Source organism: Pleurodeles waltl, chromosome 10, assembly GCF_031143425.1.
Source record: "Pleurodeles waltl isolate 20211129_DDA chromosome 10, aPleWal1.hap1.20221129, whole genome shotgun sequence".
NCBI lineage: Eukaryota > Metazoa > Chordata > Amphibia > Caudata > Salamandridae > Pleurodeles > Pleurodeles waltl.
Window position 1 is genome coordinate 28,351,046 of NC_090449.1, and position 25,940 is coordinate 28,376,985.

Consider the following 25,940-nt stretch of genomic DNA (forward strand, 5'->3'; position numbering starts at 1 on the left):
GGGCTAGTGTAGGGAAAACTGATGGGGCTAGTTTCTTGGCACTCTAAGGTTAGACTTGTTTGCTCCATTAGTTCCCAGGTTGATGTGCCCCCTTCTATCTCCTCTTTGGAGGTGCCTCCCTTACAAGCTCTTCTCACCCCTCATAGAGATTCATCTCATTAGCACATGAATATGCCTCACTCTTAGAAGGTTGAGGTAAATCTCTCCACTACTTCAGACAGTGTGTTGGACTCTACCAGCGCAGCTGACACAGAGTTATCAAACCAGCACTGCTTCCTGGCACATACATCAACACCAATGTAAGGTTACAAGAGGTAGCAGCTGCTTCCTGGATGCTACTAGTTGTAACTCCTGGTCTCCTTCTTGTTGCCATCAGCTTCGTGGCATTCAATCAATATTTCACTCGGTTGTTGAGAGCATTTTACAAGCTGTCAGACTTACAGTAAGAGAAATCTGGTCTACAGTGAACAAAGTGCAATCGTAAAACAATGTAATCAACCAAAAACAAGTATGCAACAGCCCAGTACGCTTATAAGACTAGTCGTTATTTCTGTGGACAGAGCTGGAAAGGTATGGGGATATTCATCCCTCTACTCGCACTATAAATTTAAATGCTAGAAAGTTATCCCTACATTTAAAAAGGTATAATTTTTCAGGTCTTTTGCAATAACTCTGTGCCACCAATTAGGGGCACACTAAGGTTACTGCCTTACCTCACTGTACGGAAGTGCAGGTACTGTCTGCAGCTAGGGGTACTCCCAGCAGTGCAGGGGAAAGAATGACATTAGGAGTCGCTCACCCAAAAAGACAAACAACCTTAACCACCAGGCCACACCAGCATCTGCCTTGAAAGCCTCTCAAGTACCCTTAGATGGAATAAATAGGAGCCGGGAGTTCCTAGGATCAGAATGTCATCCTCAAATGCTAACGCCACTCCAGGAATCCTGAAAACCAAATTTGTGGAAGGAATGATTGCTGAGCATCAGAGGATACATCCTGGGACCATAGACTCAACTTTGGAGGGTCAGTAAGTAAAAATGGCCCACTGGAAATAAAGAGTGAGGTCTCCTTGAGATCTCCTCCTGGCAACCAGAGGACAAAGGGTTGATTTAACTTTAATGATGGGTGGTAATAAGAAATACCCCGGTTTGTGAAGAAAGTGGTAAATCCTCCTTAGGAGTATTCTCTGATGGTAAAGAATCATCCAACAGAATGACCTTCACAGATGTACAATCATCAGTGTATTTACCACTGCCTAGGCAAATCTGAAATGATGTACCACCCAACTATAAATCAGGCCCCAAGTTATTCCCAAATGTATTTACACTGCTTGAAACCAAGTGGTCTTTCAGGCCCTACTTTTAAGTAAAATACTAATATTGGTTTACATATAGGAATGTGACAGGCCATGGACATGAAGGAGACAAATAAGAACTAAATACTTTGGTATAATTAGACTTTGGTTTGCCTGGAGTGGGTGTAGGCAGCCCAGTTGGTCCAGGTCGCTGTCGACTGTTATAACTATGGAAATGGTACATCTTACCTTAAGGAGTGCTCTATAAAGTGCATCCCTGTACCCTTTGCAAACACCTGACTGCATGTGTAGTCGTTTATATAATAAGGCATTCATTATGTATTAGGTGGGGAGCATCATTCTCTGGCCATTGGCCATATTGTGTACATGAACATATATTTACATTGCATAAAAATATGATAACAAATGTGACTGTGGGGTGGGGTGTGTGCGCATTTTTGCCATTTTTCTAGAATGCGGTGGAGGGCTTCTCAATTGGGTCCTAAATGTACAAGAATGTTCTAGAGAAATCTTTTCTCTGTTCATTTCTTTATTGTGTTTTTACTAGAGTCACTGTTTGTTCATGTGTTTGTAATTTTTCCTAGATGGTATTTTGCATAAAAAATACAAATGAATTGGGAAACCTGAATAAAACACTTCAACCAAAATGATATTGTAATAAAAACAGGAACAATACTATCTCGGAGGTGTCTTCATTCACCAGGCAAAGGGTGGCAGACATCAGGCAACAAATATCAATAGGTACTGTAATGGGTTCAAGGTACAAACAAGAGCTGTAAAACATAACAAACTTGTGAGTGATTAAACACAATGCTGGCTAGCTTGTGTGGGTTGGTTGCAAGTGTTTTGTTGCACAACTGTGGTCAAACAAAGTGTAGATAGCATAATGACTACAATAATAATGTGATGGTTCCTCTTCAAAAGCAGACAGGTAGACTCCGATGAAGGAGGGCCTTGTCTTACTCTACAGTTCTGCAAGTCTGTGCTGACTTACCTCAATAATTGATGCATATTCCTTGATGGTAGCGCCCATTACTTCCATGTAGCACTCTTTCTGCAATGCCAAACAGAGAATTGTGTGGGAACCTATAACATTTGTTTCTGTAATTCTTAAGCATTTTTCTTTGCAATGTTGTATTTTTGAAACCATCTTTCAGATGGGTCTGTCCATACTGTTGCCACCTTTGTCTCTCCTTGTTGGTCAGTAGTCAGAGGCCTGGGACAAAGGGGTTCATTTCTCATGGACCTTCCCCAATGATATCTCTTCGACTGTCATTTCACAGAAAGGAAAACCAGGAGAGCTAAAGGCCCTACATCATCAAATTGTATGAGGAGTCGCGTACGCAATGTAGATGCAATACAACTTGATGCCTGTCAATGAACAAGGAGCAAGGGGCATATTGTTCATCCTTAAGTATAAATATACCATCACATTTCATAGACCAAACCTGGTGAGAAACTGTTGTTCAAAAAAGACACGGGTTTAACCCATCTCTTAGTTAGGTAGTGTCTGGGGGGGTCATTGGGTTAGGATGTACAATCTTGAGTTATCAGTCTTGGGGTGGCAGAGCAACCTGGTGTATAATAGTGTGACATTTGATTCAGAGGACAAAGGGGTGGTCCAAGAAGAAGCAGCACCATAAATAGAGACAGAGTCAACATTGAAAGTGTGTACAAAATCTGCGGGAAATGGGCCTCTTTGCCATCTATTTAATTATGTATGGAAGTAGAACACCAGCATTGAAGTGCACATATGCTCAGCTTTCTGAATAGTGCACCACAAACACTCCAGAGATTATTCTGCCTTTCTATGATGACAGCCTACCCCTGGTTTACCTTCTTGCACAGCTCCTCGTTTTCTTTCAGCTCTAATTGACATCTCTGAAGCTTTTCCTGACAATATAAAACAAAAGAGGTTGGTTGGAAAGGATCGGTAGGAACTACAGAATCAAGATGTTTGAAATGCGTATTTGTGGCATATTTTTAGTTATTTACCCCATACCTATATTCCTTAAAATGTTTTTCCTATTATGAAGAAGCAGCATTAGCGCATTCCCTGTAAATTGTAGTCCTTTTTTATAATTAAAATGGGAACTCAACCACAAAAATATACTGGACTGATTTATTACTAGCAGAAACTAACTCAAGCCAAACATATTTTGTGGTGTTTGTGTCCAGAGTTCTATCATGTTGTTTAAGCAATATGAATTGAAGTTGATGTTTTGTATACTCAGTGGTACCCTTTGACAAAAAAAGAGGTAAAACCATCCACCATTATTCACAAAGGTCTTCTTGGAGCACATTTGTAGATTGCCACAGCAGTGCTTCATTTGAGCTGGGGGTTGCCAGTGGAGGGCACCAGCACTTTTTTTCCCAGGCCGGCACTTATTTTTTTGCATCAGTCATCTACTATGAGCAAAAGACACTAATGTGAAATACAGAAGAGGAGAAAAACGGAAAAGCTTCACAAAAGGAGAAAGCAGACAGCTACAAGAGTGAGCTGAAGGATCAGGGGGTGGCCGTAAATGGATTAATGAGGCCCGAGGTGGCTTTAGGATTACGCTGCCTCAGTATTCTGTGGTGGCACATTTAATTCCAGCCGCCGCGAGTTTCAGAGGAAAGCTCTGAGCACCGGCACGATTTTATTTACAAATTAACCACTAGCTGGCATATCACAGAAATATATCAGATGTTATGTAATGCATTTACAAAGACTGGAGCAAATCTGAAGTAGCCTGAAACATCATTAGGGCAACTGGACCAAATCTCTGTGAATTTCAATTGCACACAAGCATCTCAACAATGCTTCACACACATCTAGATTTGTTCCAGTGCAAACCTGAACATGAAATGAAATGGCTGGTTTAAATTTGAGATGTTCCTTGTGACTCCAAATTTGCTTCAGGGAAGGATGCCAGTATTATTAGTCCAAAGGGATTACAGTAAACTTAAAGCTCCATGGCTAGAGGTACCTCCAACATGGCAAACATCAAACTGTTGTTCCACCAAGGGGGATGTGGAGGTGATTTGTTTCCTCCAGCAAAGTTTGTGCATGAACCTAAACTGATTTTATCTGATAAAATTATTGTGAGTGACAACGTAGAGAGATGTGAACTTGAAGCAAGAGCGAAATTTCGAGTTTTTTACATTTTTGATTTTGACATTATTGAACACATGGTTACAGGCGCTTCGGATTTTAGTGGCTTTGTGACTTGGTAGCGTTGACTGACATATCTCTGGTATAGTATTTCGAATAGCCATACACTATTCAACATTAGCTTTACCAAGTTTTTTTCTGGTATGGAAGTTCAAACTTTGATGTATGTAATTTATGTTTGGCCTCTCTCAACAGCAGCTGTCTTTCTTAGTCAGTGGAGGAATGGCATTGGTTCTTTCTGGAGATGTTTCTGTTAGTGTCTCATCACCCTCTTACAGATAGCTATTTTTTTTTGTTTTTCAGACCGTTTTAGAGTTGTCACTGTGTTGGCCATTATAGAACGGAAACTAGTAAAGGAACATGATTTGACTTTTATGCACATCACATGTAGCAATGATTTTCACTCAGGTAACCTCAGAGGAGACAATGTGCATCTCTGTAAATCTTTTTTAAAGAATACTCTAGTATAAAAAGCAAAAATCTACACTATACAAAATTACAAAAAGAGAAAACGTACCATACCCATTATCAAAACAACTGTGAAAAGAACAGAAAAGTGCAAAGGAAACTGTAAAGCAAATAAATATGAACTAGGCACACTATTCAGTTATAGTAAATATAGTTGGGAGAAAAAATCCAAACATGTGCATTTGAATAATTTTAGACAATATAAAATAAGATGGGAATTGTCCACAGGAGAACTGTTTGCTAAGGAGATAAGGCAGAGCGGCTATGTTGTCAATTTTTAAAGCAGGAATGAAGGGGTCCTTTTCTCAGCTTACCCACTTTACTATTTCGCATTCTGGGCAAACTACTTTCTCCCCTTTCCCTCAATTACCCATTGGAAAAATTGGCAGTGCACAAATGTTGTAACATTAGTATTAGTTTAACATAAAAAAAGCACAGTACTTGCCTCCAGTTCTGGTACCATGGTCTTCAGCATCAAAAGCTCTTCCTGAAGGGTCTTGTTGTCCTCTGAGCACTCAAAGATCTGTCACAGAAGCAAAGGAGATATAATCCTGCAATGCAGGTGGAGTTGTCTGTGTGTAAATGTAGGGGGGCAGCAGCAGGATCCTGAACCCCTTCAAGGAGCTGTGTTTGATAAAAGAATCGGGACACTTGCACCAACATTGCTGAGCATCCACCACCATCACCGAGAGATGGCCAGGTGACTTGTCTCTACACTGTCTCCTGAGCTTCCACCATCTTCACCAGAGACCTCCTCATTTACTAGGTGTCTTGAGAAAACTATTGCAAATGCTTAGGCAGTGAATAACCACAACTGCTTTCCATGGCCTAAAGCAATAAAGGTTGCAGGCACATGTTCACAGTTTATCAATGATAAATCCTTGTACACCGTGTGAAGGGTGTTGAAACCAACAAACCTCTATGGATTTCCTTCAGCACTGCTGATAATGGTGACTGTCATGATTCAATGGTCTCTCTCTCTCTCTCTCTCTCTCTCTCTCTCTCTCTCTCTCTCTCTCTCTCTCTCTCTCTGAGATCCTTGTTGGTAGAGAGCATCTGGAATTTTTTTTAGGCAGCACCCTACTGTCCTTTGAGGTTGACCCTCTTCTTTCCTAACGTTTTAACTCTGACTGGGAAATGCCTGGCACCACTGAGAAGCATGTTCTGGAGGGAAGGTGTTAATCAGAAGACACCTTGGTATGGGCAGCAAAGAGAAGGACGTACATGTATAGGCATAACTGAACAGGCATTGCCCCACTGGAAGACCAGCTGTGGCATGCCAGCAAGCCTTTCTGCACCTGTCAGACCCAATGTTAGTAACAAGGAGTGCATGTTGGGAAAATACAATTTCCTTTCACACATTTGCTTGTCTTACAATTTCATCATGGCAATGTATTTTTTAATTGTGAAATTACATCCCCCCATGCACCATCTCCTCATTTGCCAACTTAATGTGGGTAAGTGCTGTATTAATAAAAATAACTAAAATATTTATATGAGAGGTGATCAGATCATTTAAAAAATATTTATTTAAGCTCCTTAATTAAAAAATATAGGTTGTTTTTGGATTTTAGTTTAGGGAATATTTTTAATGAGAAACTATGATTAATCAAGTTACTCTAATTATATTAAAGAAATTAGATTACAAATAATTACAAAATTATTTGATTGATAAATAATTATATTGATATATTATAAATCAAAGGGTGACTTAGCTACAATTACCCTTATTAATAAAAGCAATTTAAAAAGTCATATTTCACATAATTTTAACTAAATTAGTTTTGATTCATTCAATTTAATAAACACGAAACTACTTAAAACAATATAAGATGTGCATATAGGTTTTTAAATTGTTTATTAATACATTGAAATTAATTTAACAATTGAATAAAAATGAATCAAATTCAAAGTGTAATTTTAAATACGGAAAGGACCACAGTTAGGGGAAGTAAAAAAGGTACGCACAAGGAAACCGTATTTAATTTCAAAACCTAGGAGTAATTTGACAGTGGATCAGCCATAACAAAGAGATAGTGACCAGGTTTTTTTGATTAAAGAATAAACCTAGCTTCACTCAGCTTCACTAGGATCTAGAGGAAAAGATTGGCAAGCAAATGGTATGAATCTCTCTCTACAATCCCAACGTCTGCAAAGAAGCATGCATCCCCAGGACCCTAATAAGGTCATTGTCTATTACACACCTTTGGGAGAAAGGCCTCCTATCCATTTTCAGAAGGAGAAGACGATCCCTGAAGATCACTTGGCATAATATAGAGTGGACAAAAGGGGCATGGCCTCTAGCTCCTGCCATCATCAGGCCAAATCAACAGACAACAACAGGTTATATCCAAATATAGATTTTGAGAAACCTCTAACACGTTTTTAAATATGCATTTAGAGGCCTCAACAAGTTTTCTTCAGCTAAAGCAGTGTTCTGCTTCACTGATACCAACCAGTTCACATGGTAAAGTCTAGTTCCCCAGACATGTCTATCCTACCTGAGCTGAGAGACCTTCCACCTGCTGCTCCAGTTGGGATTTCTTCTTTTCCTACACAAATGATGAGTAAACAATCACAACAATGTCTTTAATTGTCTCAAAAATACCTATTTTATATCACTTTCAGTTTAGTAGTTGGGTGCATGATAACCTCTACCACCCCAGGGCCAAAATATTTATTATAATATATTTTTATTATAGTAACGAATCCAGCAGCTTTGCTTTCTCTAACTGTGATAAATAACAGGTGCTCTGATTACCCAATGTAATTGTATCAACTATGGATGGAAGTTGGAGTTGGACTTGCTGGGTACAAGAGTTTACAAGAGGACGACACAAAGGGGACTCCAGTGCAGCTACTAAAGAAGGAGAAAAAACTAATATCGAAGAGGTGTAATGTTGAGAAAATACACAAATATGCTATGGTCAAATCCAACCAAGACAGTAACATCTGAAAATATTAAAACCAGTTGAAAAATTACATACAGTTCATAAATTCAACCAAATTATGAGTAACTTATTTAAAAACAATATAAAACTGAACGATCTATAACAGAGAATTGCACAGTTAAATGCATAACTACAAATTCTTTGCAACCTAAACTAGATGAAAAAATTGCACTATGAAAAGAGCAGCAGGTAACTTGGGATGGAGACAGTGGAGAGGAGCAAGGCATGGGGAGCCAAAAGGATGAAAGGGAAAAAGAGAACCATTAGAAAAACAACATGGAAACATGTTTTAAAAACATTACAGTGCAAACTGATCCTTGAAAAAGAGAGTAGAAAAGACTATGGGGCCTCAACATTAAAGAGGGATTTAAAAAAAATGGATTGTGACAAAGAGCAAAGCAGGTTTATGGGGGAAACAAACTACTTTTGGGAAAATACAAAATGTTAATATAAATGCCTTTTTCCCCTGGAGATGAGTGAGAACTAGAAATCACATTCTAGCAGTAGCCTCCAGCGCTGATAAATCATTCCATGTGAGACCTTCAGCACGCTATACAATAAGCCTGACGAGGCCTACATAATTGGATACAACAATCCAGACAAGTTCTCTAGGAATTTATACATACTTATCAGTAAGATTTCCAGATCTGGATATAAATTCCATCTCCAAAACTGGATACAAAATTCCAGAGGAGGACTTCAGAAATGAATACAACATCCCAAGCAAGGTCTCCAGAACTCACTGCATCATTTTAGACAAGGTTTTTCAGAACTGGATACAACATTCCAGGCAAGGCCTCCGAAACTGCGTATGGCATTCTAGGCAAGGCCTCAAAAACTCAATGAATCATTACAGGTGAGGTCTCAAGCACTGGGTCCAAAGATGCACATTGCGTTTCCAGAATGGACAACATTCCAGGCTGGGTACTACATTCAGGCAAGGTCTCCACAACTGGGTACATGATTCCAGATGACGCATTTAACATGAACCTTGTTCAAGCCAAGCCCTCCAGAACTGGGTCTAAGATTCCAAATGGGGCCCCAGAACTGAATATAGTATTGGAGGCCTATGGAACTACATATAATATGACAGACAAGACATCAAGAACTGGATAAATATTAGCAGGCAGGCAAGAGTTATCCAATGAGTTATACATTTTTATGCTTGCACCACTCAGATGTATCCTCTGCAAACATACAATACTGAGATAAAAATGACTCAAATAATGTCAAATCTTGAGACTGTGTAAAGGATTATGTTTTTAGCATCCATACATGCCCCTCTGTAGAGACCTGTGTTGGTTGTAGACACATCCACCATGTAAGATGATGCTGGTTGTTGGCATACTCTGGAGGGAGGAGTCTAATGTTTTTAATGGCCTGCAACAGTGAATACATTTAGTTAAAAATAGATTTGTAATTGCTGGTTTGGAAAACACTCTTGCTGAATGCCAATTTATATTTGTTCTTGTACCAAGTGGTAAGGTAAGCAAGTCTTGCCTCTAAGATAGATTTTGTGCTATCCAGACTATTTGTCTGGGTTCCGAATATAAAGATCTCTTTGCATCTCGAATTACAATTTGGAGAAGAATCTGAGAAAAATTGTAGATACTGTACAAGATACAAATTTGAAGCTACGAGAAGAGACTATATAACCCGAGATGCACTTTGGTTATAGGTAATTCAGTCTACAATCAGATGTTTGCTGAGTTAACTCATGGAAGTGTATTGCAATAGCATTATCACTACACTTGTATGATCTAGTTAATGGATGGACATTAACTTTGAACTAGTTCTGATTGCTGATTCTTATGTTATATTGTACCATGATAAATGTTTAATGGATACATATATGTTATACAACCACTCCAAAATGTCACGCTTTCAGAACGCTGATTGTTATGTAACATTGCACCACAATGGATGTTTGATGAATAAATATATGATTGATTTAGTAATTATGTATATTTGGCAACTTCAAAATGATGCTCATTTTGCATGCATATTTTTGTGTTGCATTTCATTACAAAGATGTTTGATGGCTAGATATGTAATTCGTTTATTCCTTAAATATGTATGTTATAGTAAATTGAGGGATACAAACCTTTGATTAACAATTATGTTTACACAATTAATTCAAAATGGCGCTTGTTCAGGACACTGATCATTTATACCCATACCGTTATGTCAAAGCGTAACAGAATTAAACCTTTGACTAACAATCATCCATACATGACCACTAAAACATAGTACGCATTTTGAATGCCTATTATCATGTATTGTAAGACGGTGGATGCTAGTGGAGAGAAATAGTATTTAGGAAGCCCTTAGTCTTCAGATCAGATCCTTATAGATTGGAGACATTATAGAAATTCTACTCCAAAAATGCTAGTGTAGATTATTAGGTGTACAAGTATTGTTCATTTTATATTTTAGAAATAAAAAAGATGGCTGTTAGAAGGAAATCTCCTTGGATAAGTATGTTAGAGATACACAATGTTTAAAAAACACTTAGAAGTATGTATATACAATAAAGGAACAATGGTATTCAACAATGGTATTAAAATATGAATACTTAGCCCCTCATTACGAGGCTGAAAAGGCCGCCTGCCAAACTCCCGCGGTCAGGTCACTGCCAGTGCAGTGAACATCCTGCGGCCCCTATTACGAGTTTCCGCCCGCTGACCCAGCGGAAAACAGCTCACAACATTGACGCCAGCTCGTAACTGAGCCAGCGGCAATGTTGCGGTGCATAAGGTGCAACAGCACCCATCACGCTTTTCACTGTCTGCTAGGCAGACAGTGAAAAGCTCGATGGGCTGTCCATGGGTCCCCTTCACCCCATCTCCACCAGCTTTTACATGGCAGTGGTACTGCCCCAGGGAGTCGCTGCATGCAGGCCTACACTGGCGGATTAGGACCGCCGGCACCGCCAGCCCCTCCTGTGGAGGGAAAATGGTGGTGCCGGCAGTCCAACCGTGCCGCTTTTGCAATGTTCATAATGTGGTGGTCTGACCACTGCCAGAGCGGTGGGACCACCGCTTTGGCTGTGGTCAGACCGCCAGGCTCGTAATGAGGGCCTTAGTCTTTCTCAAATTGGTATATTTTTTATTGATAATTACTGAAATCAAACTCAGGTGTTTGCCATAAACCTGGTGTAATACTCAGAACCAATGTTGCATATCACTGCACACGATTTTGGGATTGAATAAAACATTGTAAGAATTAATACGGATCACAGTGGAACCAATGATCACACTCATAAAGTGGTATGTTGTTGGTCTTATACATTTGCAATAATGAAATTAGGGAAGAGATTTAGGGCCTGATTTAGAGTTTGGCGGAGGGGAGTTACTCCATCACAAACGTAATGGATATCTGGTCCTCACTATTTCAATTCAGTTATGGCCTATGGCAATCATAATACTGCCGGCAGGATAGGCATCACCTTTGTGATGGAGTACCCTCTCTGCCAAACTCTGAATCAGGCCCTTAATCTATTGGTGAATTTAGAAGATGGATTTGATTATTATGAACTACTGCTGAAAGAGTGGGCGAAAAACCTGACATTTTTAAATATTAGGGACACTTGCACGTACTATTGGATTTATGTTGCTTTAAAGTTTGTCTTATTGTATATGTGTATGTGATTTTGAATGTGTATATTTTACAGCCCTGATAAAGTTCCTGCATGGAACTAAACACGTTGGATGTGCTGATCTGTTCACAGTTTCTTTTGATAAATAATAATAAAGAAGAAGAAAAAATGGAAATAAAACTTGAACTGATGTAGTTGGCGTGAATCTTTGCAAGTGAACATGGATTTGACATGATAATATTTGGTGACCTGATACTAGACATTTGAGGGCTTCACCCCAGTAGTGGATAACAATTTATGGCCTCATTATGAGTCTGGCGGTCGGACAAGCCAACTGCCAGACTTGCAGTGAGGAGAACACAGCGGAGCTGGCGGTCTCCCTACCAGACCTGTTACAAAGTTTCCACTGGGCTGACCGGCAGAAAACAGGGTTTCTGCCTATCAGCCCACTGAAACTGTGCGGCTGCACTGATCTCGGCTCCACATGGAGCTGAGGCCAATGGCGTTGCACAGGGGGGCCTCCCAGCACCCTCTGAATGTGCACTGTTTGCAAAGGAGACAGTGCACATTCTGAGGGTGCTGGGCAGGGGGGCCCTGCACTTCCCATGCCTCCTGTGACTCCCAACACTGGCTTACTGCCAGCTTTCTATGGCAGTCAGACCTCTGTGGAAAGACTGGTGGTAAGCAGAGTTGTTATCAGCCAGGCGGCGCTAAACTCCGCGCTGCCCTTGCGGAGTACAACTCAGACGCTGTCGGACCATTGGGAACATTTGTTCCCGGCGGGAACAGCGGTTCCATGGCGGGTCTGCCCACCAGGGTTGTAATGTGACAGTCGGACCTTCACAGTTGCGACGGTCTGACCGTCACCGCGAGGCTGGCAGTCCTAGGGCCCCCAGCCTCCTAATGAGGCCCTACGTTTTGTAGCTTGTAAAGAGTTTTTGGATGGGTGGCCCCAGGGTGTGTAGCACCTAGACAATTTTACAGTAAAGTACTCATGGAGTAGCAGTAAAACAGTATGTCTCAGCTAGCCTGATAAATTGATGTTAAGTTTTCTCCAATTAATTCTACATTGATAATACAACACTCTTTTTTATGATTCCACCACACACATACCCTCTACAACCACACAATACTGAGATCATCAAATATGATACTCCATACATCTCTCTCCTTTGTTTTTTTACTTGAACTTTAACCCTGTTGGATACCAAAGATTTCTGAAGCCCAAGTGTATAGCATTGTTTTTGGCTGCATCAAGTCTTGCCAGCTCTAGGAACCCAATTGTTTACTTCTCTTTACTGCCTCTGAGTGGCTGACCACCCCTTATTCTCAGCTTACCAGCTCTTTCGTGTTGGCTTCCATTGCCTGCAGGGTTTCATTTTGCACAGTGAGTTGTTGCTTCACCATCTCAAGTTCCTCCACCAAACCCTGGGATTGGGAGGAGACCTGCTGCAAACTATAGAGAAGGAAACAGGGTTAGTTATTCCTAAAACAGTTCATGACCTCAAAAGGGTGAGGAGATTCTGCGGAGAGGTGGATGGGAAGCCCTGAAGATTCCAGGAGAAACCAGAAGCGGAGAAGATTCAAGAGGAAGAGAAGGATGAAGTTCCTAAATAGACCTTTTAGGAAAAGTGAAGCTCCTGGGTAGAATACACAGTAGAAGGTAAATATCCTATATGGAAGAGATGGAGAGGTGATGATCCTGAACAGAGGAGATGAAGAACTGAAAATTATAGATAGAAGGAAATTGAGACTTCTGGGTAAATGAGGTGGAGAGATGACCATTTTTGATAGAAGAAATGGCGAGAAGGTGATCCTAGGTAGAAGATATGGGTGGATGAACAGATTTTTAAGAGAACAGATTGAAAGGGGTTAAGAACATAGACAGAAAAGATTGATGGATGACCATCCTGGAGAAGACCCTGTAGAGTACAGGTGATGAGCTGTTGAGATGAAATTCCTGGTTAGATTAATGGTGAAGATCCTGAAGGAACAGATGGATAGATGGGAAAATCCCAAACATAACAGATGGGAGAGGCTCAGATCTGACTTAGGAGATATACAGAGGTGAAGCACCTGTACAGGAGAGTTAGAGAGATGGGATGTGAGGATACAGCAAATGGAAATATGAATGGCAGAAAAGTCAAGATCCAGTAATATGGAGGGCAGAAAGGTCAAGACCTGAAGGCAATGATAACATATCATCTAGGATCTATGCCTCGCACTTACTCGCACCCTCCACTAGATACCTTACATGCCCTCAAACAACCTCTCCTACATTCCTCTTGCTTTGTCCCCTCCCCCACTGTTTCTCACTCATTACCTCACCTCTCAATTCATTGCACAACCATGATGTCCCTCACTCCCTGAATCCAGGGTTTACATCACAGGCCTCTTACTTTCCTTACCACTCCACCCTTGCCCACTTTTGCGCTGTTTGATCTCAAATATTCTCTCCCCTCTACAAGGTGTTTCTCTCTCTCCCTCTTTCACTCTCCCTCTCTCTCTCCTTCCATTGTATATTTGCCACTCTCTAGCCACCATATGTTTTCCCTCATGTACACCTCCACAGTATTTCACTGACTCACCTCCAACACCTGTCCATCACTCACTTTTGCACTCCATACCTGTCACTCATGACACTGCTGCATGCCTCTCCTTTTGCACTCCTCATCATGTTCCACATCCCTCTAGTACAGGGATCCCCTGCCTTTCCTATATGAAGAGCTACTTGTGTTCAATAAACATTATCCGGAGCTACTAACACAAACATTTGGTTACAGTTGTGACCACTTCAGATAGGATAGCATTACTGGCCATTAAAGGCAGAACTATTAGCAGGGACCACTGTAGTGCATCAGGCAAGGTCACCAGCAAAAACACAAAAAAAAGCTATCAGTTTTACTTTCCAAAGCCTCTTCGTGCCATATCATTTGTATACACAATCACCCTGGAATTTAACGAAGATCACCAGTAATAATGGTCATAATTGCCATTTGTATATCTGCCTCAAATATATTTTTTTATGCAAACACCAGCTTATCAGATAGATACATTTTACTTTTAAATACATCTTTTTAAGTTTTGAAAACTGAAAGGAAAGAGAGTCTCAAATAGCAGGGAAAAAGGAGTTTTATTCCATCAAGTATACATGCAGCCAATATTTCAGAATCCATTCTTCAAAACAAATCTGCAAAAGAATGGTGAAACAAATGGCATATACAAACAAGTAAATAACCGAACAGAAATATACCTAATTCAACCAAAGAAAGACTTCAAATTTACCAGGTTGAGCTACATGTAGAGGAGCTACTTGCAGATACCCAGAGAGCCACCAATAGCCCCTGAACTACTCGTTGGCGAACCCTGCTCTAGTGCATGTCACTATCTCTCCAATGCATGACTCTCACTGACCACTCCATTCCGTGCCCCTCACCCACACACTGCCCCCACTGCTTGCCTGTCACTTATTCTTCTGCTGTGCCTGAACTAAACTTCTGACAGCATTCTGCTGTTGATGCCTTCACCTTACCTCTTGCTATGCTCCTTTAGGCTGGCATTTTCTCGGAGCAGAAGTATGTTCTCCTCATCTGCCTTCTCCAGAGCTTCTTGCAGGTCTTTGATTTCCTGCCGTTGCCTCCTCTTGGTGTCTTCAGCTTCAATTATCCAGTTTTGCTGAGTGTATTGACTCCTACACAAGCAGAAATAAATGAGAAACATGAGATTCTGGCTCCTCTGGAATCCAGGTTGAGAGACTGCATTTACCAGTGGAGCTACAAACAAAGCCAGGGGCACAAGTGAGGTATATGAAGGAAGGAACAGGAACATGCATAGCATTGGACCGATGTGGAGACTCAAACGTGCAAAAAGAAAACACGGACAGCATGTGTACCACTGAATCTACAACGAGGCGCATTGGTAGTGAAGGAGGCTTTTGAAAGGAGCAGGGTCCTTAAATGTACCATTCCGTGTACAAATCGACTCAATTGTTCAAAAGAAGGAGCTCATGAAAAAGAACAAGATGTTCATCAATGGATGCACGAGGAGCTCCCAGAGTCCAAATGAAGGAGTTTGGGGAAAGAGATGGGTACTAAGTGTATACCACTGGTATATGATCAGACCCAACTCTTCAAGCGAAGGAGCTCACAAAATAATCAAGGAGATTATTGGACCCCCAACAGCCCACGTCAAGGAGCTTGAGGAAAGTGACTGCATGTTTAACATTGAACCCACGAGGATACTCAACAGACTGATTGAAGGAGATCAAGGAAAAGAGCAAAACAATCTGTTTAAACAGATCCATGAGAAGGCACAACATGCAAAACAAATATCTCAGAATAAGACCAATGATTGTTTAGACATGATGGCTGAGAGCACAGTATATCAACTAAACAGTAGGTACAATAAATAATATGGATTTAGCCTAAATGCAGCAGGCAAAGAGTTTCACTTGATCCCCAGGGACAAACTAGGGGTCACTGTTTCTGTGGCAGAATTCTTCACACATGGTGTGCACAGCGGGAACCTAGCCCAGGGACTTTTTTCAAAGAGGAATACTCACGATTTGGTGACACTTGCATCTCCACTGTTTTCTGGGATAAAAGGCTCCATGGTGTCTAATTAATGACAAAAGACAAAGTGGAAATACCACACTGGTTAGGAGAGATGTAGATACAAATGGATTACTCCATTACCAAGCATGTGTGACACAATGTCATTCAGGAATCATTAGTAGGGAGAAACCACATCGTCCAACAAACTTGTAAGTGATGTGATCTTCTAACCACAAGATCTAAGCCCAGTTGAGGGTAGACGCCCCACCTCCTCCAACTCTAACCCATTCCATACTAAGCTTTGCCTGCTGATCATGCCTCTTCTGTGCTATGCCTCACTAGATGACCACAGCCTTTTCAAATCAAGCTCCCACTTGGTGAAGCCAAACACCCATCCCAATTATGCCATTTGGGGGTGTCAAATAGTCAATGCTATGCTATACAAGTCCAAACCCTAGTGGATTTCATTATTTTATAATGCACACTCCATACACACACTCACCCGCTTTTCTCCTTAACTTGGGTCTTTACTACCACTTTTCACCTAACACAAGGGGGTAAATCGACCTCTGTGGGGGAGAAGGAGGAATGAATGACTTCCTCATCCTCAAGGTAGCAATACCAAGTATGCTGACACTCAAGATACCTTTTCAGCCATGCAGGCACTTATCCTAATTGCTTCAAATCTGCCATGGTCTTGCATCTATTAAAGAAAAACATCACTGACACCTCCACACCCTGCCTACTTCATTTTTCTCAAACATTCTTCAGTGGGTGGTTTTTAATTGGCTAACCCCCTTCATCTCTGCTCACAACTTGCCCGGCCTCTTTTAATCTAGCAGGGCATTACACTTCACCAGAAATGTGACACTTCTAATGTACCTAATCTCACAAGCTCTGCCCACCACAATTGGTTCTGTCCTCTTCTCATACTCTCAGTGGTAACTGATATTGACGACCTCTCCACTCTTCAATGCAGCTCTCTAGACCACAGACCCTCTCAACTGGTTTTTACTCACTGTTCCTTATCAGTCTCTTGGTGCCCTCGCTCTCCATCCTCGCACCCCTACTCTTCTCACTGTAAACCTCATCCCTTCACTATATCATTCTTTCCTTGAACTTTGTAGTCATTTCTACGAAGACAAGGCCTTCGCTCCTCACCCCCAGGCACAAGTTTCAAACCGCCTCTCAGCCATTCACCACTGGGTGACAATTCATTACCTTATGTTAAATGAATCCAAATTGAAAACTATCAAATTTCCTGCTACATTTCACTTGCCTCCATTCACTACCCCTTCCACTTCCTATCAGACATCATGACTGCAATATCTCCAGCCATGACCCTTGAGGTGAACTTCAACCCTTCAATGAACATAGAGACGTTCATAACTAACAGAGCCATGGCAGCAAGATTTCAACTAAAGGACATTTTAAAAGTACAACCAAACATCTCAATAGAAACCACCAAGACATCGCTCACCTCTCTAATACTCAGCAAACTACAGTTCTATAACAGTCTTCCAGTATGGCTCGCCCTATATTATTTCACCTCTTGGATAAAGTCACACATTTCGCCACAGGACCCTCAACAAACTCCCACAATGTAGCTCCTCTCGCACTACTTTTCTGAAATCCTGAGTCTCTTCTTTCCAACTTTCAGGCTTTCCACAGCCAACAACTATCTCCTTGCTGCAGCCAAACCTCTATGTACTGTTTCTAGGTTTTGGAATTTTCAATAACAGGAGCTACTATGCCGGAACTTACTTCCGGCTGAAATTTACTCCATACCTCTACTCACATCACGTTACATTGTCCTCAAGGAACCTCACACACAAATCTTTTATTACCATTTTATTCTCATTTTGGGGGTTTTGTAGCCAGTTCACCAAGACACATATGAGTACTACTTTCAGTTCTCCTAAAGGCATTTGTGAATAAAGCCCCTTAGTGTTTCTGTTAATTTTTAGCATTTTTCCTTCAACGTACTACTTTCACCCTTGAAAGTCCTAATCTGAATTTCAAGGGTGATGATTAACTATGTTGAGAAAAAAAATAACAATTAATAGAGACACTAAGAACCAGATATATGAAAAATTGGCACATCAGCTCTGATGCGTCACTTTTTCTGCTCCCCCCTACCTGCACCTACCAACGCCGGGGTACGCCATATTTAACATATGGCGCACCATGGCAATAGTTAGGACAACAGCCTCAACATTTTTGATGCTATTGTGGCGCTTTGCTACAAAAGCGTAACATTTTTTGATGTTAGTGTAGCAAAGTGCAAGGAGAGTCATTGATTACAATGGGTGCGTCACTTTAATGCCTGCTCAAAGCAGGCGTTAAAATGAAGCCAAAAATGGAAAAAGTGAAATCTTGTAGCTTCCACTGTGCCATTTTTGCGGGCCTCCCTGCGTGGGAACGCCCCCGTTGCATACATTATGCCTGACGCAGGCATAATGTAGCACAAGGGGTCGCAAAGTGGTGCAATGCATTCATTGCGCCACTTTGTAAATATGACGTGGCGAAAATTGTCGCCTTGAGCCACATTAGCGTAAAAAAAAAAAGACACTAGTGTGGCGCAAGGAGGCGCTAGGCTTTCTTAAATCTTTCCCTAAGGTATTCAGGGACTAGTCAATCACAGGTAATACAAACAGAACGGATTGTTTTGTCTTTGTCACTTATACTAATAGGCAGTGGGACGTTTCGGAACCAATCCACAATCCACCTAAAATGGTACTCCTTTAATACTACTTCCTCTACTCATAAATGTGTTTGTGAATCGGTTCTGATGATGCTAATTTACACCATGGACGTGGCCAGTAAAGCCCATAGTCCTACCTCTAGATGTATCTTGGATGGCTCGAGGACATGGCAGCTGATGCTAAGGCAGGGGGGTCACTCTTGACAGTAAGTTTGTCTGACCAGGCACGGCCCACCCCATCTGTCTCATCTGTAGTGGGTTGAAAATAAAAAAAATGCAGCAAGGTCGAGGTACACCTAAATATTTTAATCTATCGAAAATTCAGGAAAAAAGGAGTCTAAATGACCGAGTGCCCCATTCAGCCCACTTTGGAGGCCCTTTCTGTTGACATGTCACCCCGTGGGCCAAAATCGGCTACCCATTTCCGACTGTGATATGTTGCACACTTCAGTCTTCTCAACAGTGTGGACGTGGGATTCAGATACATTAGAAGCCCATATGGGCAGTGTAAGGAAATGCCTCCTTGGCATGGTTACCCCCTGACTTTTTGCCTTTGTTGATGCTAAGTTTTGATTGAAAGTGTGCTGGGACCCTGCTAACCAGGCCCCAGCACCAGTGTTCTTTCCCTAAACTGTACCTTTGCTTCTACAATTGGCACAGCCCTGGCACTCAAATAAGTCCCTTGTAACTGGTACCCCTGGTACCAAGGGCTCTGATGCCAGGGAAGGTCTCTAAGGGCTGCAGCATGTCTTATGCCACCCTGGGGACCCCTCACTCAGCACATGCACACTGCCTCACAGCTTGTGTGTGCTGGTGGGGAGAAAATGACTAAGTCAACATGGCACTCCCCTCAGAGTGCCATGCTAATTACACACTGCCTGTGGCATAGGTAAGTCACCCCTCTAGCAGGCCTTACTGCCCTAAGGCAGGGTGCACTATACCACAGGTGAGGGCATATGTGCATGAGCACTATGCCCCTACAATGTCTAAGCAAAACCTTGGACATTGTAAGTGCAGGGTAGCCATAAGAGTATATTGTCTGGGAGTTTGTCAAACATGAACTTCACGGTTCCATAAAGGCTACACTGAAATCTGGGAAGTTTGGTATCAAACTGCTCAGCACAATAAATGCATACTGATGCCAGTGTGCAATTTATTGTAACATGCACCCAGGGGGCATCTTAGAGATGCCCCCTGAATACCAATCCGACTTCTAGTGTGGGGCTGACCAGTTTCTGCCAGCCTGTCACAACCAGACAAGTTGCTGGCCACATGGGGAGAGTGACTTTGTCACTCTGTGGCCAGGAACAAAACCTGCACTGGGTGGAGGTGCTTCACACCTCCCCCTATAGGAACTGTAACACCTGGCACTGAGCCTCCTAGGCTCACCCCCTTTGTTACAGCACCCCAGGGCATCCCAGCTAGTGGAGATACCCCCTTACGGCCACTGCCTCCACTTTTGGCGGCAAGGCTGGAGGAGATAATTAGAAAAACAAGGAGGAGTCACCCACGAATCAGGACGGCCCCTAAGGTGCCCTGAGCTGAGGTGACCCCTGCCCTTAGAAATCCTCCATCTTAGTTTTGGAGGAGTCCCCCAATATGATTAGGGATGTGCCCCCCTCCCCACAGGGAGGAGGCACAAAGAGGGTGTAGCCACCCTCCAGGACAGTAGCCATTGGCTACTGCGCGCCCAGACCTAATCACACCCCTAAATCTAGTATTTAGGGGCACCCCAGATCCCATGAAATCAGATTTCTGCAATCTGAACTACAAAGAAGGACTGCTGACCTGCAAGCCTGCAGAGATGACGGATGACGACAACTGCTTTGGCCCCAGCCTTACTAGCCTGTCTCCAGAGTCGAAAAGCTGCAACCCGACCGCATCCAATCTCTGAAGCCTCAGAGGACTGTCCTGACCTCCAGGACCAAGAAACTCTTGTGAGCAGCGGCTCTGCTCAAAAACAGCAACATCTTTGCAACAAAAAAGCAACTTACAAATAACTCACTCTTCCCTCCAGAAGCGTGAGACTTCACACTCTGCACCCGATACCCCCGGCTCGAGATCCAGAGAAACAACACCACAGGGAGGACTCCCCGGCGACTACGACCCCGTGAGTAGCCCGAGACGACCCCCCTGGACTCCCACAGCGACACCTGCAGAGAGAATCCAGAGGATCCCCCTGACCGCAACTGTTTGTAACAAGGGACCCGATGCCTGGACCAAGCACTGCACCCGCAGCCCCCAGGACCTGAAGGAACCGAACCTCAGTGCAGGAGTGATCCCCAGGTGACCCTCTGTCTAGCCCAGGTGGTGGCTGGCCCGAGAAGCCCCCCTGTGCCTGCCTGCACCGCAAGAGTTACCCCCGGGTCCCTCCATTGAAACCTATCTAAAACACGAAGCCTGCTTTGCACACTGCACTCGCCCGCCCCTGTGCCCCTGAGGGTGTGTTTTGTGTGCCTACTTGTGTTCCCCCCAGTGCTCTACAAAACCCCCCTGGTCTGCCCCCGAGGACGCAGGTACTTACCTGCTGGCAGACTGGAACCGGAGCACCCTTGTTCTCCATAGGCGCCTATGTGTTTTGGGCACCTCTTTGACCTCTGCACCTGACCGGCCCTGAGCTGCTGGTGTGGTAACTTTGGGGTTGCCCTGAACCCCCAACGGTGGGCTGCCTATGCCCAGGAACTGAGACTTGTAAGGATCTTACTTACCTCACAACCTAACCATTACTTACCCCCCCCCAGGAACTGTTGATTTTTGCAGTGTCCACTTTTAAAATAGCTTATTGGCATTTTAACAAAGACTGTATAGGATATTGCTTTAATTCAAAGTTCCCAACTTACCTGTGTGGAGTACCTTGCTTTTTATGTATTTACTTCAAATCTTGAACTTGTGGTTCTTAAAATAAACTATATTTTTCTATATAAAATCCTATTGGCCTGGAGTAAGTCTTTGAGTGTGTGTTCCTCATTTATTGCCTGTGTGTGTACAACAAATGCATAACACTACCCTCTGATAAGCCTACTGCTCGACTACACTACCACAAAATAGAGCATTAGAATTATCTAATTTTGCCACTATCTTACCTCTAAGGGGACCCCTTGGACTCTGTGCACACTATCTCTTACTTTGAGATAGTATATACAGAGCCAACTTGTAAAGAAATGGCTTCCTGTTGCAGTTACCCCCCACTTTTTGCCTGATACTGATGCTGACTTGACTGAGAAGTGTGCTGGGACCCTGCTAACCAGGCCCCAGCACCAGTGTTCTTTCACCTAAAATGTACCATTGTTTCCACAATTGGCACAACCCTGGCACCTAGGTAAGTCCCTTGTAACTGGTACCCCTGGTACCAAGGGCCCTGATGCCAGGGAAGGTCTCTAAGGGCTGCAGCATGTCTTATGCCACCCTAGGGACCCCTCACTCAGCACAGACACACTGCTTGCCAGCTTGTGTGTGCTGATGGGGAGAAAATGACTAAGTCGACATGGCACTCCCCTCAGGGTGCCATGCCAACCTCCCACTGCCTGTGGCATAGGTAAGTCACCCCTCTAGTAGGCCTTACAGCCCTAAGGCAGGGTGCACTATACCACAGGTGAGGGCATATGTGCATGAGCACTATGCCCCTACAGTGTCTAAGCAAAACCTTAGACATTGTAAGTGCAGGGTAGCCATAAGAGTATATGGGCTGGGAGTCTGTCAAAAACGAACTCCACAGCTCCATAATGGCTACACTGAATACTGGGAAGTTTAGTATCAAACTTCTCAGAATAATAAACCCACACTGATGCCAGTGTTGGATTTATTAAAAAATGCACACAGAGGGCATCTTAGAGATACCCCCTGTATTTTACCCAATTGTTCAGTGCAGGACTGACTGGTCTGTGCCAGCCTGCTGCTGAGAGACGAGTGTCTGACCTCATGCGGTGAGAGCCTTTGTGCTCTCTGAGGACAGAAACAAAGCCTGCTCTGGGTGGAGGTGCTTCACACCTCCCCCCTGCAGGAACTGTAACACCTAGCAGTGAGCTTCAAAGGCTCAAGCTTCGTGTTACAATGCCCCAGGGCACTCCAGCTAGTGGAGATGCCCGCCTCCTGGACCCAGCCCCCACTTTTGGCGGCAAGTCCAGGAGAGATAATGAGAAAAACAAGGAGGAGTCACTGGCCAGTCAGGACAGCCCCTAAGGTGTCCTGAGCTGAGGTGACTCTGACTTTTAGAAATCCTCCATCTTGTAGAAGGAGGATTCCCCCAATAGGGATAGGAATGTGACCCCCTCCCCTTGGGAGGAGGCACAAAGAGGGTGTACCCACCCTCAGGGCTAGTAGCCATTGGCTACTAACCCCCCAGACCTAAACACGCCCTTAAATTTAGTATTTAAGGGCTCCCCTGAACCTAAGAATTTAGATTCCTGCAACTACAAGAAGAAGGACTGCTGAGCTGAAAGACCCCTGCAGAGGAAGACCAGAAGACACCAACTGCCTTGGCCCCAGACTTACCGGCCTGTCTCCTGCCTTCCAAAGAACCCTGCTCCAGCGACGCTTTCCAAGGGACCAGCGACCTCTGAATCCTCCGAGGACTGTCCTGCTTCGAAAAAGACAAGAAACTCCCGAGGACAGCGGCACTGCTCCAAAAGAACTGCAACTTCGTTACAAGGAGCAGATTTAAAGACCCCTGCAACTCCCCGCAAGAAGCGTGAGACTTGCAACACTGCACCCGGCGACCCCGACTCGACTGGTGGAGAACAACCAACTCAGGGAGGACCCTCCGGCGACTCTACGACTGTGAGTAACCAAAGTTGCCCCCCCTGAGCCCCCACAGCGACGCCTGCAGAGGGAATCCCCAGGCTCCCCCTGACCGCGACTGTCTGAACTCCATTTCCCGACGGCTGGAAAAGACCCTGCACCCGCAGCCCCCAGCCCCTAAAGAAACGGAACTTCTGCGCAGGAGTGACCCCCAGGAGGCCCTCTCCCTTGCCCAGGTGGTGGCTACCCCGAGGAGCCCCCCCCTTGCCTGCCTGCGACGCTAAAGAGATCCCTTGATCTCTCATTGACTTCCATTGAAAACCCGACGCTTGTTTGCACACTGCACCCGGCCGCCCCCGCGCTGCTGAGGGTGTACTTTCTGTGCTATCTTGTGTCCCCCCCGGTGCCCTACAAAACCCCCCTGGTCTGCCCTCCGAAGACGCGGGTACCTACCTGCTGGCAGACTGGAACCGGGGCACCCCCTTCTCCCCATTATAGCCTATGTGTTTTGGGCACCTCTTTGACCTTTGCACCTGACCGGCCCTGAGCTGCTGGTGTGATAACTTTGGGGTTGCTCTGAACCCCCAACGGTGGGCTACCTTGGACCAAAAACTGAAACCTGTAAGTGCCTTACTTACCTATTGAAACTAACAATAACTTACCTCCCCCAGGAACTGTGAAAATTGCACTGTGTCCACTTTTAAAACAGCTTATTGTGTTTTATGTGAAAAGTATACATGCTAAAGTAATGATTCAAAGTTCCTAGAGTACTTACCTGCAATACCTTTCAAAAGAGCAATTACATGTAAAATTTGAACCTGTGGTTCTTAAAATAAACTAAGAAAATATATTTTTCTATAACAAAACCTATTGGCTGGATTTGTCTCTGAGTGTGTGTACCTCATTTATTGTCTATGTGTATGTACAACAAATGCTTAACACTACTCCTTGGATAAGCCTACTGCTCGACCACACTAACACAAAAATAGAGCATTAGTATTATCTCTTTTTACCACTATTTTACCTCTAAGGGGAACCCTTGGACTCTGTGCATGCTATTCCTTACTTTGAAATAGCACATACGGAGCCAACTTCCTACATTGGTGGATCAGCGGTGGGGTACAAGACTTTGCATTTGCTGGACTACTCAGCCAATACCTGATCACACAACAAATTCCAAAAATTGTCATTAGAAATTGATTTTTGTAATTTGAACTATTTTTCTAAATTCTTAAAAGTCCTGCTAGGGCCTTGTGTTAGTCCCTGTTTAGCATTTCCTTTTAGAGTTTAAAAGTTTTGTGAAAGTTTGAATTAGATTCTAGAACTAGTTTTAGATTCTTAAAAAGTATTCCAACTTTTAGAAGCATAATGTCTAGTACAGATGTGAATGTGGTGGAACTCGACACCACACCTTACCTCCATCTTAAGATGAGGGAGCTAAGGTCACTCTGTAAAATAAAGAAAATAACAATGGGCCCCAGACCTTCCAAACTACAGCTCCAGGAGCTGTTGGCAGAGTTTAAAAAGGCCAACCCCTCTGAGGATGGCAACACAGAGGATGAAGATAGTGACTTTGAGGAAAATTCCCCCCTACCAGTCCTAACTAGGGAGAACAGGGCCTCTCAAGCCCTGTCTCCAAACATAATAGAGATGCTGGTTCCCTCACAGGAGGGACCAACCTCTCTGAAATCACTGAGGATAACTCCAGTGAAGAGGACATCCAGTTAGCCAGGATGACCAAAAGATTGGCTTTGGAAAGACAGATCCTAGCCATAGAAAGGGAGAGACAAGAGATGGGCCTAGGACCCATCAATGGTGGCAGCAACATAAATAGGGTCAGAGAGACTACTGACATCCTAAAAATCCCCAAAGGGATTGTAACAAAATATGAAGATGGTGATGACATCACCAAATGGTTCACAGCTTTTGAGAGGGCTTGTGCAACCAGAAAAGTAAACAGATCTCACTGGGGTGCTCTCCTTTGGGAAATGTTCACTGGAAAGAGTAGGGATAGACTCCTCACACTCTCTGGAAAAGATGCAGAATCTTATGACCTCATGAAGGGTACCCTGATTGAGGGCTTTGGATTCTCCACTTAGGAGTACAGGATTAGGTTCAGGGGGGCTCAAAAATCCTCCAGCCAGACCTGGGTTGATTTTGTAGACTACTCAGTGAAAACACTGGATGGTTGGGTAACTGGAAATTAAGTGCATGACTATGTTGGGCTTTATAATTTGTTTATGAAAGAACACACTTTAAGTAACTGCTTCAATGAAAAGTTGCATCAGTATCTGGTAGACCTAGGTCCACTTTCTCCCCAAGAATTGGGAAAGAAGGCAGACCACTGGGTCAAGACTAGGGTAACCAAAACTTCCACTGGGGGTGACCAAAAGAAAGGGGTTACAAAGCCTCCACAGGAGAAAGTGGGTGACACTAGAAATAAAGAAAAAGAGTCCT

The 25,940-nt window shown here is 43.4% G+C and overlaps 1 protein-coding gene across 2 annotated transcripts in view; it reads right to left on the bottom strand.

Annotated features, from left to right (window-relative positions):
• LOC138260965 (transmembrane and coiled-coil domain-containing protein 5B-like) overlaps nucleotides 1-25,940 on the bottom strand; it is a 60,154-nt gene that overhangs the window by 12,993 nt on the left and 21,221 nt on the right. For both annotated transcript variants that reach the window (XM_069209522.1, XM_069209521.1), the window contains exons 2-8: nucleotides 16,051-16,105; nucleotides 15,022-15,180; nucleotides 12,828-12,945; nucleotides 7,442-7,492; nucleotides 5,386-5,463; nucleotides 3,152-3,208; nucleotides 2,310-2,369 (exon numbers count right to left, since the gene is read on the bottom strand). In XM_069209522.1, the coding sequence (XP_069065623.1) occupies nucleotides 2,310-2,369; nucleotides 3,152-3,208; nucleotides 5,386-5,463; nucleotides 7,442-7,492; nucleotides 12,828-12,945; nucleotides 15,022-15,180; nucleotides 16,051-16,100 (573 nt within the window). In that variant the 5' untranslated portion in view covers nucleotides 16,101-16,105. The remainder of the gene's footprint in view (nucleotides 1-2,309; nucleotides 2,370-3,151; nucleotides 3,209-5,385; nucleotides 5,464-7,441; nucleotides 7,493-12,827; nucleotides 12,946-15,021; nucleotides 15,181-16,050; nucleotides 16,106-25,940) is intronic.